Genomic DNA, 23,603 nt, shown 5'->3' on the forward strand with positions numbered 1-23,603 from the left:
GGAAGTAAAGTCTCTGTTTTGCGCTTTCATGGTGAACTTGTGTGAACAGTGAGTGGGTGCTTTTGGCAGTGAGGTGAGCTTGTTTGTGGTAATTGACAAAGCTTATTTCCAAAGTGCCCAGGTCTCCAGAGCCCTGCTGTGCCCTGTGCTACACTCACAGGTGTGCGGCTGATGCACAGCGACACGCCAATTGCCAACTCTTAAAGCGTTTTTTTTTTTTTTGTTTTTTTTTTGGGGGGTTTCTCATGGTCGCTATGGAAACTTGAAAATAGAAGCTCAGTGTTTTTCAGCCGTTTCATGAAACCAGAAAATTAGCCCTGCAATATTCTTGCTTTCCTACAACATCGAAATCGAATCATCACCTGTATTTTTGTTTACAATCATAGTCAGGTTAGTGTGTATAGACTCTCCTTTAGAGAAATTCTAAGCCTTTCGGTCCTATTTTGCCATCCACTTGGCAGCATTTTAAGTTGTTTTCTTACTAGCTCTGGATGTAGGTCAAAGCAGTTCTCCACATTATACCAGGCAGACCCCCTGACAGATGAATTGGTTATGTTCTATATGCAAGTGGGTGTCAAAAAGCAATGTCTTTTGTATGAAATATCTATCATGCAAATATAAGCTTTGGAAAGATTCCGTGTTTTATGTAGTGTGTTTACCGAAAGATGCGTTACTCTTGTTTGGAGAACTTGATTTTAGAATATGGATGTTCACCACCTACAAGGGATTAGTTTTGGTGTTTCAGTCAACAGTCAATATACAATCATTTGCAACAATTTACAGCAGACATTAATTAATTTATAGATATGCAATTATCATGGAGTGGGATGTTAAATGTTTAACAGGTTACAAATGTAGGATGTAGGAAAGGTCTTTAATTAAAAGGACTCTGGCACGGGGAAAGTAATTCTACAGGCTTTAGTTCTTTAGTTAAAATCTTTAGAGGGGAACCCTGGGAGATCGAATAGTCCAGTGAAAGTCTGTGATTATTTTTTTCCTGTTCTTTTCTGTAGGCGGTCCAGGAGTGGCAGTATTTTAGAAAATGTTTTGGAAAGCGTTTACAGTTGTCCAAATAATGTTGTCCTTAGTTGTATCCCTTAGTTTCTCCTGTTCTTTTTTTTTTTCCAGTTCTATACTTTTTAATTCTATCGTTTCTAAATCTGAATGGAACGCTTAGGCAACCAGCATGTTTGATGTTTTATGTTTTATTATTTCCTGTACAACTGAGTTCCTAAATTCACTAAGCATAATTTGAAACTGGGATTTAATTATTGTATTCATAACTCTGTGGTTAAGATGTTAAACTTTTTTCTGATCAGAAGTTCAACTCCCAGCACCATCAGGCTACTTCAGCTGGGCTCTTGTGCAAGGCTGTTCAGTTGTGTACGTTAAATAATTGTGTCTTGTGAGCTGTCACTCTGTGGTTTCTTCTTCTTTTTCTATCTCCCATTTGTCTTGTGCTAGCTCTGGCTCTTCTCTTGATATTCTTCTGTGACACACTGTTTGATATGTGATGCAGCTTGCAGACTATTCACAGTTTACTTTTATTAATTAAGTGCATTTGGCCTACAGTTGTTAAAACCTTGATCTGTGGTCGTGCTGCATTGCCTTTAGTATACAAGCTAACAAATAGTTATCATCCCTATAACAAGGATAAGGGCATCTAACAAATGCTGTAAATAGAATTGGCTAAAGTGTTTTAAATCAATGTTTAATATACACATCATTTACTTGTGTTTAATATGACCTTTTGCTTACAACTTTAGCAATCGTGTCACTGAACTGTGTCCCTCTTTGTATTTGATTTTCTCGGACCAAATCTGAACATCCACCAGCCCAAGCCTAGCACAAACACCCACAGACAAGCACGTGCACACAAACCCCCCCCACCCCATTCAAACACACACCCCCACACCCTATCCCAGCACGCACACACACACACAAGTTATTGCCAAACAGCTGCTGCATACATGGGTGGGTCTACTAGTGGCTGCTCTCATGCTGTGACTTGGAAAGAGCACAAGTAGATCAACAGCCATCTCAAGGGAAAGCTACACTTGTGTTTAATAGAGCATGTGTGTTTTGTATGTGCGTGTGCAAATACATGCTTGTGTTGTGCCCTTGAGGTCTCTTCTTTCACATTTGCCCCACCCTTGAAACTTAGTTTAAGGGTGAGATGCACAGGCGCTAAACTTCACTGTACACTCTGATCCACTTCCCACTGTGCCTTTATAGGACCGTGAAACATACCCAGCCAGTCCATTTCCTCAGCCAGTATTTATTGTTGAGACAGTGCAGGACTTCCTTCTACTTTCTCTCAGAAAACGCAAAGAGCAATCTGGAGATGAGCATTTAATCACAGCTAGAAGCCTCCAATCTAGGACAAATCGGTAGGCTTTTTTTTGCCTATAATCATGTCACAAAAGATGAAAGACTATAATTGTCCACACCCTGTTTATCAGTTTCCTCTTTAAAATGCAGAACTGACATCTACAATGTTGACACTCTGGTTTATGCTGCATCAGCCATTTTTAAGTCAGACATTCGAACATATTCAGGCATGTCTTTTCCACTTTTCAAAAAAAGACATAAGTTAGTAAAACTAGACAAATTGTATTCAAACCCCACTAAAACCCCAAGTCCCCCAACCCCCCGAATAAAGCTGATTCAGCCTTCACAAACAGACGGCTTTAAAAAAACAAGGCAAAGAAGAAAAGGGGAATTTTAAAAGCCGCATACTTACCACAGCAAGAATGGCTGTGGTGGGAGTGTGTGTAATGGCCTAGACTTGGGTGGGTCTTATTCCCCAGTTTAACTAAACAGATGGGACCACCACCAGACAATCCCACATTTTCCCAACACACATTTCATCTGGATCAGCCAGCCCTGCTCCCTGAGCTCTCTCCTCCACAAAATTTTAGTTCTGACTCTTAGCAAAACATGAAGCGCTGATATTAACTGTAATATGTGAAACTATGAATTTTCCATGCTGTAGATATAAATCTTCCTGATTCTCATTATGTTTGTAAGCTGTCCTTATGTAATGTTTTTCCTTATGAACATAGTTATATTTAGTTTATTTTATTGAGGGTTTTTATATATATTCTTTCTCTTTATCTGGTAGAAAAGCGGTACATTTTAAATGACGTCTCTGGCTATGAGACCACATTATACTTAATTCCAGGACATTCGTGTAGATTTGGCTGTGTTCATTTCTCTATGTCTTCCTGTGTTCTTTCGCTTTTATTCCTCTATCTGTCACATCCTGTCGTATGTTCTTGAACTGTCTTTTTGTGCACATCCTGTTTTGTGTTGCTTCTTCTTTTCTACCTCTCATTTGTCCTCTTTTCTTGATCTTCTGCTTTGACACAATGTTCGATACGTGACGCAACATGCAGACTATATTCACAGCTTGCTCGTGTTATATAAGTGCATTTTGTTTAGTGGGAAAATGGCCTACAGTTGTACCTGTAATCTGTGGTAGTGTTGCATTACCATTTTATAAAAGCTTGTAACTTGTTATCATCCCTAAATAAGATTGCATTCCAAGAAATCCAGTGTAATCAGATATGTTTGCTTTCTTATATTATTTAGTTTTACCCAATCTGGCAGCCTGTTTGTATCAGTAATTTTTATAGCAGGTCCACAATTTAACATCTGAATACATAAGTACTGTAGGTTAGCGCTCAAAAAATACTAGTTTATTCTCCCCAGTATAGCAGGAAACGAGCTAATCAACAAATGAATCTGAAATTGTTTATTTCATCTGAATTATTTAACACTGCCTGAAATCCCCACCTTCTTTACTTAATCTCACATGTACTTGATTGCACTCACTTTCTGTTATTTGTTTGACTTGACTAAATAATATATATATATATATATATAGCTAAGGCAAGTAAGTGTAATTTACAACTTTTAAATTGGATGCCACCAAAATTAGTCAAATCTTTCATTTTTCAGTTTAATAAAAGGATTAATTTCTAATTGTTGAACAAAAAGCCATGCATAATATTCAGGGGAAAATCAATATTGAACAAAATCTCTCAATGCGCATCTTGCATACAATTGGGGGTGTTGGTAGCTTTGAGGTTAAGTAACGCATTGAACTTTGGATCCGAAGTCCATTAGCTGCCTCTTGGCCCCTGAGCAAGGCCCTTAACCCCGTAGCTGCTATGTAAATGAGATAAATGATATAAGGGCGTCTTTCTAAATGCCATAAATGTAAAGCACAATCACCCTACAATAGATATAAAAAAAAAAAAAAAAAAAAAGATCAAATATTTTAAATAAATTACTTTGGGATCATTGATTCTTTTCAGATTTATTCAAAGCCAAATGTGTGCTAATGGAGGAATATTTAGCTGTAAAAATCCTGACCCGTGTTGTATGATAGTGTGGTTTATGTTAAATAAAAAAAACTCTTAAATAATGGCAGTTGCAGTAAAATATAAAAAGAGAAGATGAAGCAATAAGTCAAACTTTATTTTGTTATAAATAAATACATTGTTAAGATGCACACCTGACCCTCTCATCTGATCTTGCAGAGTTTTTTTTTTTTTTTTTTGTAAAATCTGTAGCATAACCTGTTTTCTGCACCGGACCACTTTTTCCACATAGCATGTATGATTATACGTACATTTTGCGTATTGAAGAAATGATTAAGCAGATTCTCAATCGGAAAGTTTACTTGGGTTGGGCATGAACATTTTAAATGATTTTGTATTATAATTTTGATTAACTTGTCTTCTGAATGCACTCCAGCCCTCAAGCTAAATGATATGCGATACATTCATGGATCATTTATGTGGGTGTGTATGTGTATGAAGATCTTAAAGGTAATGGGGCATGTATTTTTTGCTGCAGGTGGATGAGTTATATGAGGGCTTCTGTATCCAGAGAAGGCTACGAGAGGGCGCCAGTAAAATGAAGCAAGCCTTTGGTGCTTCACCTTCCACTAAAGGGACACGAGAGAGCCTGACTGAAGTCAACCGGAGATATAAAGAATACACGGAGGTCATCTCTCTTTCTCTCTCTCCCTCTCTCTCTCTCTCTCTCTCTCTCTCTCTCTCTCTCTCTCTCTCTCACTCTCACACTCTCTCTCTCTCTTTTCCTCTTCTGTCACACATCAACACAATTGTGCCTCAAGCTACACTGGAGCCCTGTGACATTCCCTGGTACATTTCTGGCAGCATGGTGGTGGCTTATCTGTATTTCTTTTTTTGTTTCTTTAGAATATGGGCACTTTTGAGGGAGAAATGGAAAACCTGTTAGGAGAATTCCATATCAAAATGAAAGGTAAACAAGCTTTTGGGTTATTGAAGGTGGATGTTATTGTAAAATGAATAATTTTTTTGTTGTATCTGGGTTAAATCTGGCTTTGTAAATGGCAGTTTAGTCCAATTGCAGCAAAACTGTAAGATACTGCAGAATCTACATTTTATTTAGTACATTTATATAGTTTTATGATCATGTTTAAAAACATTATCATTATTAAAATTCTGGGATCATGAGAGTGCTATTTGGACACTGGTCACACAAAAGTAGAATTGTTTTAATTTGTAAACACAAGCAGAGTTTGCTTTTATAAAGTTCTAGCCGACTGGTTTTTATTAAGCAATATATAATATTAACATAATTATACATAAATAATAATAACACAGCTGAATCAGTCAGTAGGAAATTAAACTTAAGGCTTTATTTTACGTTGTTGTTTTTTTTTTTTCTTGCATTCTCAAAAACCTCACATGCACATTTTAGTGCTTTCGGAGGCCTGAAGTTTTCCCTAAATATGTTGATTTACCTTAAAATTTCACATTACAACCTTTTATTTGTGAATGCAATCGTTTTTGTGCCACCAGTGCTAGCTGATTCCTTTCGCAGTTATAGTAATAGGCTACTTTTAATAGTATACTGTAGCAGTAAACAAGTCTGTAGAATTTAATGATTACATCCCTCGATGTCTCGCACAACAGTTTTATGCTGCGTCTCTTAACATCAAAAAACATTTCCATGGCTGTGGAGTTATATGGTGTCATTTTCAACAAGATAGAACTGTTGGTTAACCCCTTTTGATCCAGTTTGAAAAACTTTCCCAAGCATTTGTTCCATCAACAAACACTTCAATTTGCTGAAACGGGTGAAAAGAACTGCATTGTCTCGTAGATATAGATTTGAAATGCGACTATTTTCAAATGGATTCAATGAATGACATTAATACTAATGTTTAAACATATTCTTAATCTCAGGTTTGGCTGGATTTGCAAGGCTTTGTCCAGGTGATCAATATGAGGTAAGCAACAAGTTACTAATCACCAGTATAATTGATGTTGCATGGCAAAAACCTCTAAGGCTAATAGGTCTTTTTGTAGTTATTTCTTGTATACAAGTCTTGTATATAAATGCATTGCACTCCTCCCCAATTACATTGCTCATGTTAAACCTGCTAAATACATCCATAGTGGCTGTTGCTGTAGCAACCCCCTCAGCTCTGATCCAGCAGCACAGCACAAACCCTCCTTCCAGTTCAGTGTTTATTAGGCTATGAAAAACTACAGATCTCTACTTGTGCTGGATGTTCTTTCCCTTTAGTTACTGTGCAACACTGATTGAGTGGGCACATGAGCATGCCCCTACCTTTTCAAGCCCACCATCTCTTTCTTTTTCTCTCTCTCTCTCTCTCTCTCTCTCTCTCTCTCTCTCTCTCTCTCTCTCTCTCTCTCTTTTTTATTTTTTTATTTTTTTTAAATACTTTTGTTTTCCTCTCCTCTTGTCCACCCACTCCCGCTGCAGATTTTCATGAGGTACGGACGACAGCGCTGGAAGCTGAAAGGGAAGATTGAGGCAAACTCCAGGCAAAGTTGGGATGGAGAGGAGATGATCTTCATGCCTCTAATCACAGATCTCATCTCCATTAAGGTGCAGTGGAAGATAATATGTATCCCCGAAACATCTATTTGTGAACCATTAAAAGGAATCTGTCTAAAATAATACACAGGAAAAGACAATAAATGGCCTTGGAACAATCTCTATTAATAACCCTCTAATTAGAATATCAGGAGATAAATATATATAAATATGCAATATTCAAATGCCCCATATCCTCTTAGGATCACAATTACCGTATTTTCCGGACTATAAGCCGCTACTTTTTTCCCACGCTTTGAACCCGCGGCTTAAACAACGAAGCGGCTAATTTCTGGATTTTTTCCTGGGTTTTTCTCGGTTTCACAAGCTTCAAGCCAAAAAACTGAGCCCCATAACATTAGACCAATGAAATTGCAAAACGGGTTCAGGTGAACCAATGCAACTCTTTATATTAAATCAGATGCGCTCCCACTGAATCAGACCACACCACATCATAAATATGGATGAGGTTCCTCTGACTTTTGACCTGCCGCTCACTCACTAACTCCACAAAACTCGTGCTTTTTTTTTCTTGGCAACAGCGTTACGGGTAAGTCAAAGAAACTTTAGAAATGAGCACCAGAAAATAATAAGGACATATTCCTTGGTCTTGCACACATGCAGTAATACCCGGAAAATGCAGCGGCAGGCTATTCCCAAAATGCTGCTCTGCTCTTAAAGGAGCCACAACATATTTCACCCGTTACACCGTGTAACAGACACTGTCTTTCGTTAAAGCCTGTGTAAAGTTCATTAGTTTTAATGTAGACACCTGCAGCTTATAGACAGGTGCGGCTTATTTATGTTCAAAATAAAAATCTTTTTCAAATTCAGTGGGTGCGGCTTATATATGGGTGCGCTTTATAGTCCGGAAATTACGGTAGGTTACTTTTTATACAGTTTGAAATCAGTTTTAATTTAAAAAGTAAAGTATTAAAGTATTAATTTGAATTATAGTCTTTTTGGTTATATTAGCTAAGTAAGCAAGCTAGCTAATTGGATCTGTAGCTAAAGGTTTTTCATTTTGTATATGATTGGTCCTGGAAGGTTTTTTTTTTTTATCACAATGCATACTTATGCCTAAATACTATTTTTATAATTACTATTATTTTTTAAGAGCACTTTAATAAAATAATATAAAAGGTATTCAATGGCTTATATTCAATCTTTAAAAAAAATCAATTGCCCTTCCAGTGAATTGTGAACCCTGAACTCTCATTGACTTTTCCTAAGGTAACCGAGCTAAAGGGACTTGCCACTCATGTTCTGGTGGGCAGTGTGATCTGCGAGACCAAGGACCTGTTCACTGCTATGCCTCAGGTGGTGGCTGTGGATGTCAATGACCTGGGCACCATTAAACTGAACCTGGAGGTCACCTGGTTGTAAGTTGCATTTATATAAAAGGGTTCCTTGCACCTTGTTTTTCTTCCATGCTTATGTGCTTTTTAGCTTTCCCCTCTGAAGGAGTGTAAAAAGCATGCAGGAATAGGACAGCAGGAATTGCAAACAGACATGCTTTCCAAAGTATTACTTTACAATTAATTAATTGATGATTAAACTACATTTAAATGAGTACAAACTTATTTATTTTTAATTAAAACATAATTGCAGATGCACATTGTATGCCTAAATATTGACATTTTTAAATAAAACCACATGACTTTTTAAACTACTGCATATCAATTGACATGTATGCAAGAAATAGCTAAATAAAAAAATACTTCCTTGTAGGAAACACATGCGCATCCTTGAGCTTTTTCTCAGCTTGTTCCATGATTCCTCTGAGTGCCTTTTAGAAATTGGTACAGCCTTAAATATGGCAGTCTTTGGTCGAATACCTTGGTCACAAGATGAGTGATGTAGATTCAAGGAATAAAAGTGCCATCATTCAGTTTTGGGACTCACCCAATACATTGTGTTATCTCTAGAATAAATTAAAGAATGCTGCCATCTAGTGGCGAGGAACTGGCTTTCTTATATGAAGAATTTTGTCTCTCTTTCCATGCAGTCCATTTGATGTGGAGGACCTGACCTTGTCCTCGGGGAACGTAAGCAAAGCTGCTGCCCTGCAGAGACGTGTGTCAGTGTACAGCCAGGGCACGCCTGAGACCCCCACCTTTCAGGACACAGCATTCTTTGTGAGTTTAAATTATTTTCGATTTTACTCTGCAGTCAGGAAACTAGGTTTAATCAATGAGTTCATGTTTTCTGTGTGAACCATGGACACTTTTTTGCACATCACCACTTTGGTTACTTTTGAACCTGTTATCAAGTATAGCATGGATTCCATAACCTTGCTCCTAAAGAATCCCATATTCTTAATGTTACAGTGTTTGCCAGCTCATCTAATTTAACTAGCAGATTTAATTAAAATAAGAATTAACAGCTCTTAGCAGTATTGAATCGTTAATTCTTCATTTTCCATTATTTATTTTATTAGTCTATAAAATGATACTAAGCATCCAAGTGTGTCTGAATGAAAATATACCATTCTGAGATCTGAAAACTGGCTATATTCTAAAATGTAACTAAAAAGCCTGATTGATTTAACATCCCTTTGTGTGATTCCTAATAATGGTACAAACGGGAAAAACACACCTTTTAAAATACATTCTTACATGAGCCAATGTCCTAATACTTTCTTTGGAGAAAATTATCAGATTCTCATCATATCATTTTACAGAAGGTTACAGAATGATTGGTTTCATTTATTTCTGGGAAAAAAATTTTTTCCTGCTGCTTTGGTTAAACTCAAAGAGACCATTTAGAGTTTTAGTAAATGGTCTGAGGGAGCAACAGTCTTGTAATTAGGTGAGGGGGAAAAACACACAAGCCGTACCCAATGTTGACAACCACCACTTGTCAGATTTCTGTAGAAAATCATCAGCTGTTCACAGTGAGTGCTGCGATGCAAGTATAAATCATAAAGTAGAATACACCTAATAGAATGATGAGCAGTAATAAAATGAGTGAATAGAGTATATAAATAATAATAAGAAAAAAATTGCTTTAATTATTTGTCTGTTTATGGGTTCTGCATAAAACTATAATCTATAAGTACAGAACTATAGCTTATATTATACTGAGCTTAATACCCTGCTGATTATAGAAACCCTGCTATTTATAGAACATGTTTGTGTGATTTGCTTCCTGTCTATTTTGCTATGCTTTATTAACTCCAATTAACTACCTGCCCTGGCCTTCGTTGTCAACATGCCCTCTCCCTGGTGTTTGTGTGTCTATATGTGTGTGTTTGTGTGTTTTGGAACGGGTGCACAGACATGGCAGTCTCAGCCTCGTCAGGGCCACTTCTCATTCCTGCATACACTCAGGGACACTCTCTTAGAGAAACTCAGGCGCAGTCGTTCATTTGGTGACCTGGCTGCACTGCGGCCTCGTCCCAGGTCCAGTTTGGAAGTCTATGTGAGTCAGGTCATTATGTGTGCCCAACTACCTTCAAAGCATGTGTGTGTTTGTGTGTGTGCGCGCATGCTAATTCAATAATCTGTTGCACCCAGTTCTCGTATCTCACTCTTTTAATATTTCCATTCCTGCTTAACTGCATATATATATATAAAGTTGGGAAAAATATAAAATGTGAATAAAAACAGAATGCAATGATTTGCAAATCTCATAAACCCTTTTTTTTTTTTTTTTTTTTTTTTTTACACAATAGAGCATTGAAAACATATCAAATACCTAATCTGTGGAAATGGACCATTTTAACACAGCACAACACATCCAAAAAAAAGTTTGGTCAGGACCACTTTTACCACTGTGTAGTATCCATGCTTTTTTTTATTTATTTTTTTACTATATGACATTAGTTTCTGAAGTTTTGGGAGAAGATTGTTGTTCCATTTGTGTATGATTCAGGATTCAGAACAGTCATGGGTCTTTTTTGTCATATTTTATGTTTTATGATGCACCATGTTTCATTGGTGAAAGTTCTAGACTGCAGGCAGGGCAGTTTAGCATTGTCTTGCTAAAATATGCAAGGCTTTTCCTGAAAAAGAGATCTGAATGGAAGCGTTTGCGCCCACAAAACCTGTATATAAACTCTCAGCATTTATGGTTCCTCGACCAGGAGTGCTAGCTGCCCTTTCGTGGGCACTAATGCATACCCATACCATGCATAAGCAGGCTTTTGAACTGTGTGTTGATGAGCTGAATGAACCCTCATATCTTCAGTCTGGAGGACGTGGCATTTAGATTTGTCTGATCACATAACATTTTTCCATTTTGCCTCAGTACATTCGGCACAGAGAAAACAGTGGGTTTATATTCACATATGGCTACCGTACTTTGTTTTTCTCAGGTTGGTGAACCTCTGCCTATCTTGACTTCTGAGAGACTCTGTATCTCTAAAATACTTTTCTTTTTTATTTTTTTAACCCAGTCATGTTACTGACCTGTTTCCCATTAACTTATTTATTTGCAGAATGTTCCTTCAGTTGTTTCTTATGATTGACACTTTTCCAGGCTTTCTGTTTCAGCCATCGAAATTAAAATTACATTATATTTTCCTTAAAATGGTCTATTACAGTTTAGACATTTGATTTGTTTTCTATGTTCTAATGTGAATGAAATATGGGTTTAGGAGTTTTTATTTACATTGAACATTTTTTCCCAACTTTTTTGGAATTGAGGTTGTACAACTACACCATTTAGATCATCAAGACTTTTGTTGTTGTTGTTGTTGTTGTTGCTCATACTACGTCCCTGTCTTGCTTTCACAGTCCACATTGCCTGATGATGTTTTTGAAAACGGTGGCTGTGGTGTAGCCGAATGCAAGCGCCTGTCCTTCACCTTCTCTGACACACCAGCCTCTAGCCCAGCTCCTGGCCATTCACATCCTGAAATCACCGTAACGCCCCCTGAAAGTGATCAACCACCTCAGCTTCCTGCCTTAGATGATCAGCCTGGTGAGGAAGAGGACTGTGAGGATGAGGAGGAGAGCACCAGTGTAAGTGCCAGCCTTGCGAGCGCCAGTGAGGCAGAATCGGAGCGTGAGTGGGAGCGAGTAGAGTGTCAGCATGGCTATGAATTCACAGCACCCTCGCTGTCCTCAGAAGGACAGATCTCAGCTGTAGGGCCTGAGGATGTGGTATTTCTGGAGCCTGGCAGCCACGATGAGAGCTCGGAGCTGAAGCCAGTGGAGTTGGATGGGGAGGAAGGCAGTCTGACCAGGCAGCTGGTAAGAAGGCTTACTTCCTCTGATATCCTGCCTGAGCCAGCTGTCGTGAGCTGGGCTGGAGAGAGCAGCCTTGAGGAGGCTATCCACAGCTTGCTAATAAAGCTAGAAAGTGTGGCCCAGCGCTGTCGAGAGCTTCAGGACCTCGAACAGGAAGTGATGAAGCTGGAGGACCTGCTCAAGGTGAGGGATACTACTAATTAGGAACAGGGTTTTTTTTTTAAGATTTTCAAGGTTTATAATTCTTTAATGAAAATGGTCAGTGGTGATAACATTATAATTAGGATTAATTAGGATATTCCTTTTATGCTTAAATGCCGGAGAGTCGCAAAAAGCATTTCGCTGCATGTCGTACTCTGTATGTATGTGTATGTGACATAAAATTTTATTTGATTTGAAATTATTACATAATTTTGGATTTCTCAATTGAATGTAAATGCAATTCTGGCAACTTTAGTTAAACTTAATAAATTGGTTGCATCTTTTAACTGGTAACTTTTTAATTATTTGTTTGTGTACTGTTTGTTAACCTAAAAGAGTCAATGTGTGTTGATTATAAAAATGTTAACCCTCTCTGTATGGCTAAGGAGGAGTTCTATTGTCCTTAAATAGAATTAACCAAATTCATTCTGTCCTCCAAACACCTCCTGCTGTTTTGTGACACTGCCTGAGCATCCCTTTTGTGGTTGCTGGCTTCACTTATCTCAGAAAAAGTGTGTTAGCCTTCACCCTCCCTGGTATGTTTAGTAGAATAAAGAAAACTAGCTACAGGGTAGTCTTTGCATCTACGAAGAGATAACGATTCCGGAAAATATGTGTAATAGTCACAATTACCTCCATATTGCTACTTAATAATGCATAATAATATTTATTGTGTGACACAATGTAAAACCGCTGTCGTGTCTCCGCAGTGCCGAGGTCCTGCTCACAGGAGTCGCTCCTCCAGTCTCAGCCTGACTGTGGAGAGTGCTTTAGAGAGCTTTGATTTCCTAAACACCTCAGACTTTGATGATGAAGACACTGGGGATGACAATGCTGCAGGCTCACGCTCTGTATTCTTTGACATAGAAACTGAGAGAATCGGGTAAGCGCTCTACACTTCCTGCCAAGTCAAATCAAGTAGGTTTTTACTGTTATTTCAATACACAGTTCAGTACACAGTAAATTGAAATGTTTTCCCGGAACCAAGGTGCTGCATCAGACATAAAGAAACACGGAACTACTCAAAACTAACGAGATAGAGCAAAAAATTAAAAGGACAACATAGGACAAGGAGACAGTAAACACAGTGACTGTCAACACTGTTATACTAATATTTGTATTTAGCAGCATGATTTCAATTCTTTGTAAATTTCCATAAGCTATTAGTTATGAAGGGCTTCCCGTTTTATACTTAACTGTTCATAAAACATTTTTTTAGTCTATTAAACAATGACACAGTCATGACAAACTCTTTCCCCATGTCTAGTGTTTACTTTTGATTTTTAATGAATAGCTCCACAATTTGTTACTTCATTTTATTTTACAGTCTCTCATTTTTCCACTCTCTTTTTTCAAGTTAATAAGACATGCATATTCACGTGTGTGTACAGGCCAAGTCGGCATCCAGAGGCACGGGGTCATCTGAGTGAAGCCTTGACAGAGGACACAGGTGTAGGTAACAGTGTAGCAGGGAGCCCTCTGCCACTTAGCACAGGCAACGACAGTCTGGATATAGCCATCGTCATGCATCTGCAATACTGCCACCATCTTATTCAGGTGACGCACCACACACACACACACACACACACACACAAATCAACCCATTCTAGATCCTTATAGCTATCAGAGATGTAGTATGCTAATCACATATCATGTTGATGAGCTCTATACTTACAGATTTTTTTGTTTACCAGTAAAGATTGAATATCTGCAGGCACAACACTCTGAATGTGATCTGTTTAAACATGAAAAGTGTTACATTTTTGTTGACATATGCCACATCATTCATCTGTGGTTATAGATGTTGACTGGAGGAGGAAGCCTGTGGCAGCATAAGGCCTATTTGCACAAACTGTCTGTCCAAACTGAGTTGCTTGAGGAGTTAACAGAGAGCAGCATAGAGTGGCTGGGAAGCATCAGCTCAACTGCTGAGGGTGAGTGTATGAGCTTGATATAAAGATCTTACCCAGAACACCGATACATGCAGTCCAAAAAAATGGCTGTTTCAAAATAGAGCAGTTTCGCAACTGTGCTTGTTTCTATAACTGAGGCTTTTTGTTTCAAGATTTGCACCCAAACCAGGGCATGTTTTATTTAGTGTATTGCTGTGTTGGAGTAAGGAACTGATTTCTAGACTGCCTCAAACAGTTTCCTGGGAGTTGCCTTGAAGTAAACGTTGCCAAGCCTTAAATAACGAGATTAGCCAAACTTGCTGGATTACTTTAACAAATTTTGCAACGGTTGTAGCCTCCAGAGAAGACAAAAGGCCATTTAAATATGTATAGGGTGTAAATACAACTAAAAAAATTTGTTAGATTAGGCAAAGCAGTTTTAATGGTCAGGTTACACCCTCACAGTTTAATGCCAAGGATAAAGAAAGTAATGAATGACTGTATACAGGATACATTATATTAATTATATTAATATTGATATAATATTAGAGACACAGGTTTATTTCTTTTTTTTGTTTGTTTTCATATGATCAAATATTTCATTTCTGTTACTATGATTATGGATGTTGATCACTGTGGAGATGAGCTAATACAAAAATGCGATATGAAAGCTAGAATTCTAGAATTGCCCTTTTTAGTTATAAGCAGGGAATGTCAGAAAAGAAAACCTTGCAAAATATGCAAAATAAGTCCTGATAGGAACTTTTTCCCTGATGAAGCAAATCTTTAACAGTGAGCTTTTGTAGGAAATTACTGGACAGTGTCAGGAATTCCTAATGCAAAGAAATTGCTGGAAAAAGCGTTGATTGGCATTACTTCAATAAGTTTTGCAGACGGTTGTAGACTCCAGAAAAGACAGAAGGCTTGTATAGAAATAAATACCGTAAATAAATATGTATAGAGAGTAAATACAAAGATTTGTTTGATGAAGGAAAGCAGTTTTAATTTTCAGGTTACAATCTTACAGTTAAATGGCAAGGAAAAAAGAAAATAAAAGCATGAATAAATGAGTGGCCAAGTGAGTGGCAAAAATCAGTTTAATAATGTACTTTAATAGACCATTGATTGTTGAATTTGTTACATTTAATTATACGACTAATCCATGATTCATATACGACTTCCCTGAAAACAAACCTGCTTTGATGAGAACAGTCCTAGGATTGATTCCGGTGTAGACTAGCATTTTTAATTATTGTGGAAAGTCTTATATACTTTTAGCAGGTTCGAAAATTTGCATGTTACCAAACAGCATTTTGTACAGATAAAAATGTGTACATTTGAAAAGTAAAATATCATTAACTCTGTCCGTCTGTGTGCTTAGTGCTGCCTGGACTGGCCGATCGATCAGCATTGCTTTCCCTGTGGTGCGAGTGCACTGGTTCTGGAGCCCTGTTTCACAGTACAGTGGAGCGAGTCTTGCAACACATTCAACAACGCTTCACTGCACCGCAGCAGGAGACTCACCGTCACAACACAGACTCGGGTACAAAGCACTATACTGCAGTCTCTTGTCTTGGTGTATATAGATTGCAGAACAGATTACACGGGTTAGGTTGTTATGGGTTTGGCTTTTTTGTAGCATTACTAAGCTGTATGTGTTTGTGTGTTTGTTTACAGTGATAAGATTGGTGGTGACTGAGATGATAGACAGGAATGAGCTTGCCTCCTCCCCTTCCTTTCTATCACAAGATGTTTTGACAGTGTTCCAGTTTTACAGCTACGCCACCAAGCACAATGTCACAGACATGGAGCAACACCTGCTGGAATTAGCCAGAGAGGGTACGACACACTTTCACACACGCAACTCAAAGCCAAAACATCTTGGCAGTGTATCAGCCGTTATCAATAACTGTCATTAAAAAATTTACAATTATTCAATAACTTGTGTTACAAGTGTAGTTTTACTTTATAATCCAGAAGTGAATTGTAAAGCATGTGTGTCAAGTTTCAAACCGCCATGATATGATGACATTGACTATGGATGTTGATCACTGTGAGAATTAGCTGATACAAAGGTGTGATATGAAAGCAACCTGAAATTAACCTGGAACATCCCTAAACTACCGCCTGCATGGCAGAGACGTATTTTTTTAATTACTGTCAAATTTTAAATATGTTTTACTGGTATCATATCTGAATTTCATAATAAAGGTTGGCATTCAAACTAAAATTCCCCTTAGTTATTAATAGACGTCAAGGCATCTATGGTTGATTGCTGGAACTATCAGCTATCTGCAACAATCCACAATGATATTTTTTTCAGCTTCCGTTCCACTTTCATTACAAGAGCGGCCTCTAGAGGCGAATCACTGCTGTTTGTTTTTACAACCGAGGCGGATTTATTAAAAATATAATTATATTTATTATTAAATGTATTCATATTTATTTCCTTTAGCATATTTTTATAAGGCAGTACTGTTTTTTTTTTTTTATATATATATATATATATATATATATAATTTTGTAATAAAGTTTGGTACTATTTCACATGGAGTGTTTTTTCTATCCAGTATTCTTTGTAAAAACTATTGTTTAATTAATCGGTTTTCTTGCTATCGGTTTTGGAAAAATCCACAATCGGTTGACTTCCAGTTATTAACATATCTTTCCCCCCAACCATATGCATATTCATAAGTGAGTAAATGTTTTGATTTCAGTAGTAATACATATTTAAAAAAAATGTCACTATGATAGTAATATTGATAAGTAATGATAAATAATAATAGTAGGCTATTTAATAGGCATTAGGAGGCATAATAAATATAAAATAATAATAAAATCTCCACAAAAATACTGGTAGTCACTCCAGCACATGTAATATTTAGTTACAGACCGACCCGAACCCCCATCGAAGAAAAGGAAAATTTGTGACCCTCACAGAAAAAAACATTTGGAGGCCCATGACCTAGTCATAGTCTTTATAGAATCATTTTCCTTAATGAAGCAAATCTTTAACAGTGGGTAATCAGGGATTTTTAATGCAAAAAAAAAAAAATGAAGGAAATTTAGCATTATGAAAAACAATAAAACTGAGCATTATAAACTTAAAGTGAACTGGAATGGCAAGCTAAACAGCAGTGTGTCGATTTATTTCTTCAGGAACACATGAACATTTCCTACACAGCATCCTTCACAGTGATCTGCATATTTATGTGGAGTATGCTGTGTAGGAAATGTTCATGTGTTCCTGAATTTATGTTAAAAATTACAAAGCAGTTCGGTTTCCATAACTGACCATTTGTTACTGATTAAACACGTATGCATGTTCAAAGGACAGTTTTACAGTGTACGCAGTTAATACTCTATAAAAACTCCTTTGTGAATGACTAAGGACGTTGTATTTGTCCTTCTGCTTGTTGATGAATCTGGTATGAGTGTAAGGATATTGAAGATATACGTTTTGCATATTTTGTGTTGCAGCGGCGTTTGCAGAGCGTCTCAGTTCCACCGACGGCGAGTGCTGTATAAAGGAGTTGCAGGAAATGCCAGTGACTGCTCTTCAGCCCCGTACACACACGCTGCGTGTTCTCGCTGGCCTCCTGACCTCTGATGACCCTGACATCACTAAAGCTGTCTCTAGTTTTCTCTCTAATGCTGCCTCTTATCCAGGTTTCAGGTCAAAGGTCAGTGCCATTTATTTAATCAGTCAGTGTATGTTGTGTAATCCTGATTGACTTAAATGGCCAAATGGAAGATGTTGCAGGTTTAATTATTTGTGTGTCTGTGTGTTGTCAGGCAGTGCAGTGCTACACACAAACCTTATCAGAAGCAGGTGTAGCTGGACAGAGAGCTGCTTGTGTTGCTCTGAGCTGTCTGCAGGTCAGTATGAGCAACACAATTATGATTACAGTTGTGTGATAATTTTGCAAGTGTTAGCAAAAGGGTAGAAATTCACAGGTTTTTTTTTTTGTCTCAGGCTGTGGAGAGCATCACAGCAGTTGTGAATCTGTGTGACGCTGCCGATGAGGAGCTCCGCCATACTGCCATACAGACCCTCCTTACGTTCGGTATGTATGCAGTTTTAGCTGCATTTCTTTCTGAAGATAGACAATGTGTATTTTGAGCTGTTTAGCTCAAATTTGCAAATTGTGACACTAGTTTATAATTTGTAATTATTTAATTACCATAATTAGTCATTATTTATCTGTAATAATATTTTATCATTAGTAAAAATAATTAGTTTACAATAAATATTTTATAAAAAAAAATTTCTGCTGTATCTCCTCAGATATGACTAACACCACAAACTCAACTGTGTTTGACCCTGACGCAAAGAATAAATGCCTATTTTTCTGTCTAATTATTGTTGTTTGACCGTTGTTGTCCAATCATCAACAATTCATATAATATAGCGTTCTCCGTGCAGAGCGCAGTCTCACGTGTACAAACAAACGGCAAGTAGCTTCATTGATTCGCCTCTAGAGGCCACTCTCATAATGACAGCTGACCTTTTCGACTGCTCCTGCAACGAACGCTACCCGCTATCAGAATAGATTTTTTTTAGAGAAAGCATTTACAGTATAATACACTTGCAAGGCACTCTAGATTACAGTGCATTCAGAAAGTATTCAGGCCCCCTTCAATTTTATGTTGCAGCCTGATACTGCAATCATTCAAATAGATTTTTTTTTTCCCTATTAATCCATACTCAGTACTCCATAATGACAAAGTGAAAATGGGATTCTAGAAATGTCTGTAAATAACTTTCTTAAATAAAAATAATTAAATATTACATGTAAATAAGTATTCGGACCCTTTGCAACATTTGCAACTCGGTGCCTCCCATTTCTCTTGATCGCTGCGATGTTTCTACACATTGACTGGAGTCTACCTGTGAAAAAGTTTCTTGATTTTTTAGAAGGCCTCACAGCTGACAAATCATATTAAAGCAAAAAATCTAACTATTGGGTGAAAGGAACTGCCTGCTCAGAGAGCTCAGGGAAAGGATTGTTGCAAGGCACAGATCTGTTTAATGCTACAAAAAAATTCCTGCTGCTCTAAAGTTTCCCAAGAACACAGTGTCCCCTCTAATTATCAAATGGAAGAATGTGGCACAACAAGGTGGTGGGCTAGAAATATTTTGTAAAATACAACTTACACTGCAAGCCCAGTGGGTTTTTTTTTTTTCCATGCTGTTTTGAAGATATTTGATGAAGTGTGTGTTTGTGTGCAGGTGAGGAAGGTCGGCTGGCATACGAGCAGTTGGACACAGTGCCAAAGGAGATGGTGCGACTGGGTACACGTCGGGGCAATGCTGTCACCACGGCCTTCTGAGAGCAGATTTTCATTGGTGTTCCTGTTTCCATTTGTCCCACTTATCTGGGGCATGAGGTTGTCCTGGTGTTAAGAACTGAGGCACCGTTTAACACAAAGCCACCCCGTACCAGAGACTGATACACAGATCGATTCTAGCAGTAGATACTTTTTTTATAATGAATCACTCACATTACTATTGATGTTCTTTCTGACTAGCATTTAATTATTGGTTGGTACTAGTTGAGGTTCTCTGAATTTGCACTTGTCAGAGGCATGTACATAGAACACATGATTGTCGTATTGTGTGGCGTATCCGACCTGATCTACCTGAGACATGTGCTTTTCAGCTTCAGGGATTCTGAGCGATGTGTTTTTACCTAACCCTCGTAATAACTCAGAGTGTATACATGAGTGACTAGGTCCTTACTGTGGGCATCGTTGGATCTACACCATGTGGATGCTAATAGCAGAAGCACATATCTGTTTATTTAGACCTCGCATAACGTTTGCTTTGCTTTGCTGGTAGGCTGGTCAGCATCGTTTAAAGCTAGACAGTATGGAATAGTGAGCAGTAAAGATGGTGATTATGGTGGTCTGCCACTACTGGCTGAAGAGGCAAGCTTCTTCAGTGTTATCCTTCAGATTAAGTATTGCATTATTATGGTACGAATGCGCGGGTGAATGTCAAGAACAGATAGAAGTGTGTGTGTGTGTGTGTGTGTGTGTGTGTGTGTGTGTGTGTGTGTGTGTGTGTGTGTGTGTGTGTGTGTGTGTGTGTGTGTGTGTGTGTGTGTGTGTGTGTGTGTGTGTTTAAATGCACTTTTTGGTATCTCAAGTAAGCAGTCTTAATGGATTTACTGTGAATTTGGTGTTAAGCTTCAATGAAGACTGAAAGTACAGTGCTCCGTGATCCAACTTGCTTCTGTGCCTAGTGTAACTGTACTACTGAGTCACATTTTTACCTGTGACAGCTCATGTTTTCATCACTTTATTTATTATTATTTTTTATTACATTCAGGTTTTTTTTTTTTTTTTTTTTATCATAAAATTGCATTATTATCTGCTATATACTAAACATGAATATGTTTTTCCTTGGTATTTGTGATTACTTTCTGCAACCACTCACAGTCACATTTTATGTGTTAATACTGTACACTTTTAAGTTGTTTTATTGATCACGTGATATCTTTTACTATTTACTAATGTTCTTAGTAAGCACTGAAAAGGTTTGTTTTTAGTGTTTATATTCGTTTATATCCTGTTTTTTTTTTTTTTTTTTTTTTTCCTTCCCTTTTCTTCAGTCACATACTTCACACATTTTTTTAAAGCCATAAGTCACCCAAGAACTATATATGACGCGTTTGTTTTGTAACCGATCACAGAGCTTTGTAAAGTTGGCCTATTTTTGCATATTAGATAACATTGCCTTTTTTTTTGTGTCTGATAAACATTATTATCATTTCTACAGTATTTTTGGACTTGGCCATTAGGGAACCAGTTAAACACCAGACTCTGAGGGGGATTTTGTATATAGTTCATGCGAGTTGTGTATTGATGTGCTTTAATCAAATGCGAGCTCACACATACAACTAGATTCGTCTTTTTTTTTTGGATTTTTGCATTTTTAATAACAAACTCCTGAGATTCTGTTAAATATTTTAGTATTATTTTTCATAACAGGATTCAAAGTGATCAATTTTAGTTAGCAGGGTAAAGGAGCGATGTATCAACAGCTTTCGCACAACTTTGATTTAAACGAAATGCAGTATGCACTCTGCTTCCCAAATATAATGTATAATATCTCCATTCAGTTTTGTTCTTTGTGTTTATAATATTCCCCTGTCTGTCTGCAATAAAATTTATTTTTGGATAATGTTATTTACTGAAATAATTCCAAATCTTGTAACAGTATATGTATTTGTACCAACATTTTTCAGTACAGAACTTCGGTTCGGTACACGTGTTACAATCCTTTTTACATGCGGGACATATTAAGTGACGTAGTGCAACTTTAGTTCGTCTCTGCCTCTGCCAACTTTTGACTTACAAATACTTACTTTTGAGAGATGAACTAAGGATTTTGAGAAAAGTTCAGGCTTTTGCAAGAAATCTAATGTATTGTGGTGTTTGCGAATATTAAGGAAATGCGCTAACTGGTTTGCAAATATTAAGGATGATTCGAGAAATGCTCCAAATAACTGAGAAAAACTGTTAAAGGACAAAGTCCTGAATGAATGAGTCCTGAACATATTTCAGTATGCTGAGAAAAATAGAACCGTTAAGTAGATCATCATCTTCTTTCGGCTTCTCCCATTAGGCGTCGCCACAAGTGGATCATCTGTCGATAATATCTTTAAAAAATTAAATATTAAATGTAAAACACACACAGTTACATCCACATCTGTATTACCCAAATTTGGTCTAACAAATGTAAACTAATACAATTTTTCCATTTATTTACTTTTATTGAATACATTTATTTTGTGCAAATTTAAATAACCAAATTTAAACAATATAATAAAATATATTATATCAATGTACTGTTTTAAGTTGATTTATTCATTTTATTTTTATAAAATATTACAAAATATTATTTTCTATATTATTTAACCAAGCGAGCGTTTTATTTTAAATTGTTTTTAAAAAATTTAAACTTCTCAAATGTTGATCATTAATGTTAATAAACTGCGTTAAATAAAAAATTATTAGATGGACAGGATTATAAATGAGTTTATTAGAGGGACAGTGCATGTAGGACGTTTTAGAGACAAAATTAGAGAGGCCCGTTCGAGATGGTTTGGACATGTGCAGAAGAGAGACATGGGATATATTGGTAGGAGAATGCTGAGGATGGAGCCACCAGGAAGGAGGAAAAGAGGAAGACCAAAGAGGAGGTTTATGGATGTGATGAGGGAAGACATGCAGGTGTTTGGGTTGAAAGAGGCAGATGTAGAGGACAGGGGTATGGAGACGGATGATCCGCTGTGGCGACCCCTACCGGGAGCAGCCGAAAGTGTGTGTGTGTGTGTGTGTGTGTGTGTGTGTGTATATATATATATATATATATATATACACACAAAGACACACAGACAGATACATATATACATAAAGGCAGGTGTCAAAAATGCAAGAATAAAGCAAGAATCATTGTAAAGCAAGAATAATTGTAAAATTGTATTTTTTTTTAGCAATGAAAAAAAGAGAACGTACATTAACAGAAAAGAAATCCAAATCAAGTCAATGTTTTGTGATCACGCTTTGCCTGCACATCAACAGTTCTTATAGGTACCCTTGCACAGTTTTTGGCCTCCATCATGTTTCACCAGAGGTTGGAAGTAACGGAGTACAAATACTTTGTTAGTGTACTTAAGTAGATTTTTCTGGTATCAGTATTTTACTCTTTTTACTTTTACTCATTACATTTTTACACAAATATCTGTACTTTTTACTTCTTACATTTTCAAAACAGACTCATTACTTTAGTTTTAATCCATTGATTTGGTGAAATATTATTTTTTTATTTTCACTGCGCGTCGATTTCAGCCGAACAACCGATTTCCTGTTACTGCGCGTCTTTTTCAATCCACTGGTGTATAAAGTCCTGACTCTCACTCACCACAGAAATCAGTAAGAAGTTTGGGGTTAATGTGGATGAGACAGAGGGAGTTAGTGATGTAAACATGACTGAGAACAGACACAGTCCTGATCATCATCTTTTTTTCTCTGCTTGTGTTCTATATGTGGATCTTCAGCCTGGACACATTCATTAGGTAACAACATTTTTAATTAGTTTTTGTATTAATATATATATATATATGTGTGTGTGTATGTATGTATATGTATATTTGGCTGTCAAAATGAAAATTATTTTAAACAGCACGAAATTTTATTAACGCGCGATCAATACAGCGCACATTTCTGTTTCCCCAAATGTAAATACATAAATAAATAACTAAATAAAAAGTTATTCTTTCTTGGCCGAAGGAGGAGAAGGAGAGGAGGAAGACGTCAACAGAGACGGCAGGAAAAGGAGCAGTGTAGGAGAGTAGAGGTTCGGGTTGGTACTTTAAATGTTGGTACTATGACGGGTAAA

General features: G+C 37.1%; 1 protein-coding gene across 5 annotated transcripts in view; it reads left to right on the forward strand.

Annotated features, from left to right (window-relative positions):
- The window catches only part of ripor2 (RHO family interacting cell polarization regulator 2), a 65,475-nt gene extending 44,087 nt beyond the window's left edge, over positions 1-21,388 (forward strand). For all 5 annotated transcript variants that reach the window (XM_083523560.1, XM_083523559.1, XM_083523562.1 and 2 more), the window contains exons 7-22: positions 4,867-5,016; positions 5,235-5,298; positions 6,249-6,292; positions 6,793-6,918; positions 8,140-8,288; positions 8,915-9,044; positions 11,646-12,284; positions 13,013-13,185; positions 13,694-13,859; positions 14,104-14,236; positions 15,576-15,737; positions 15,872-16,033; positions 17,675-17,877; positions 17,990-18,073; positions 18,171-18,261; positions 19,428-21,388. In XM_083523560.1, the coding sequence (XP_083379686.1) occupies positions 4,867-5,016; positions 5,235-5,298; positions 6,249-6,292; positions 6,793-6,918; positions 8,140-8,288; positions 8,915-9,044; positions 11,646-12,284; positions 13,013-13,185; positions 13,694-13,859; positions 14,104-14,236; positions 15,576-15,737; positions 15,872-16,033; positions 17,675-17,877; positions 17,990-18,073; positions 18,171-18,261; positions 19,428-19,528 (2,577 nt within the window). In that variant the 3' untranslated portion in view covers positions 19,529-21,388. The remainder of the gene's footprint in view (positions 1-4,866; positions 5,017-5,234; positions 5,299-6,248; positions 6,293-6,792; positions 6,919-8,139; positions 8,289-8,914; positions 9,045-11,645; positions 12,285-13,012; positions 13,186-13,693; positions 13,860-14,103; positions 14,237-15,575; positions 15,738-15,871; positions 16,034-17,674; positions 17,878-17,989; positions 18,074-18,170; positions 18,262-19,427) is intronic.
- The last annotated feature ends 2,215 nt before the right edge of the window (positions 21,389-23,603 follow it).

Source organism: Silurus aristotelis (assembly GCF_946808225.1).
Source record: "Silurus aristotelis genome assembly, chromosome: 21".
NCBI lineage: Eukaryota > Metazoa > Chordata > Actinopteri > Siluriformes > Siluridae > Silurus > Silurus aristotelis.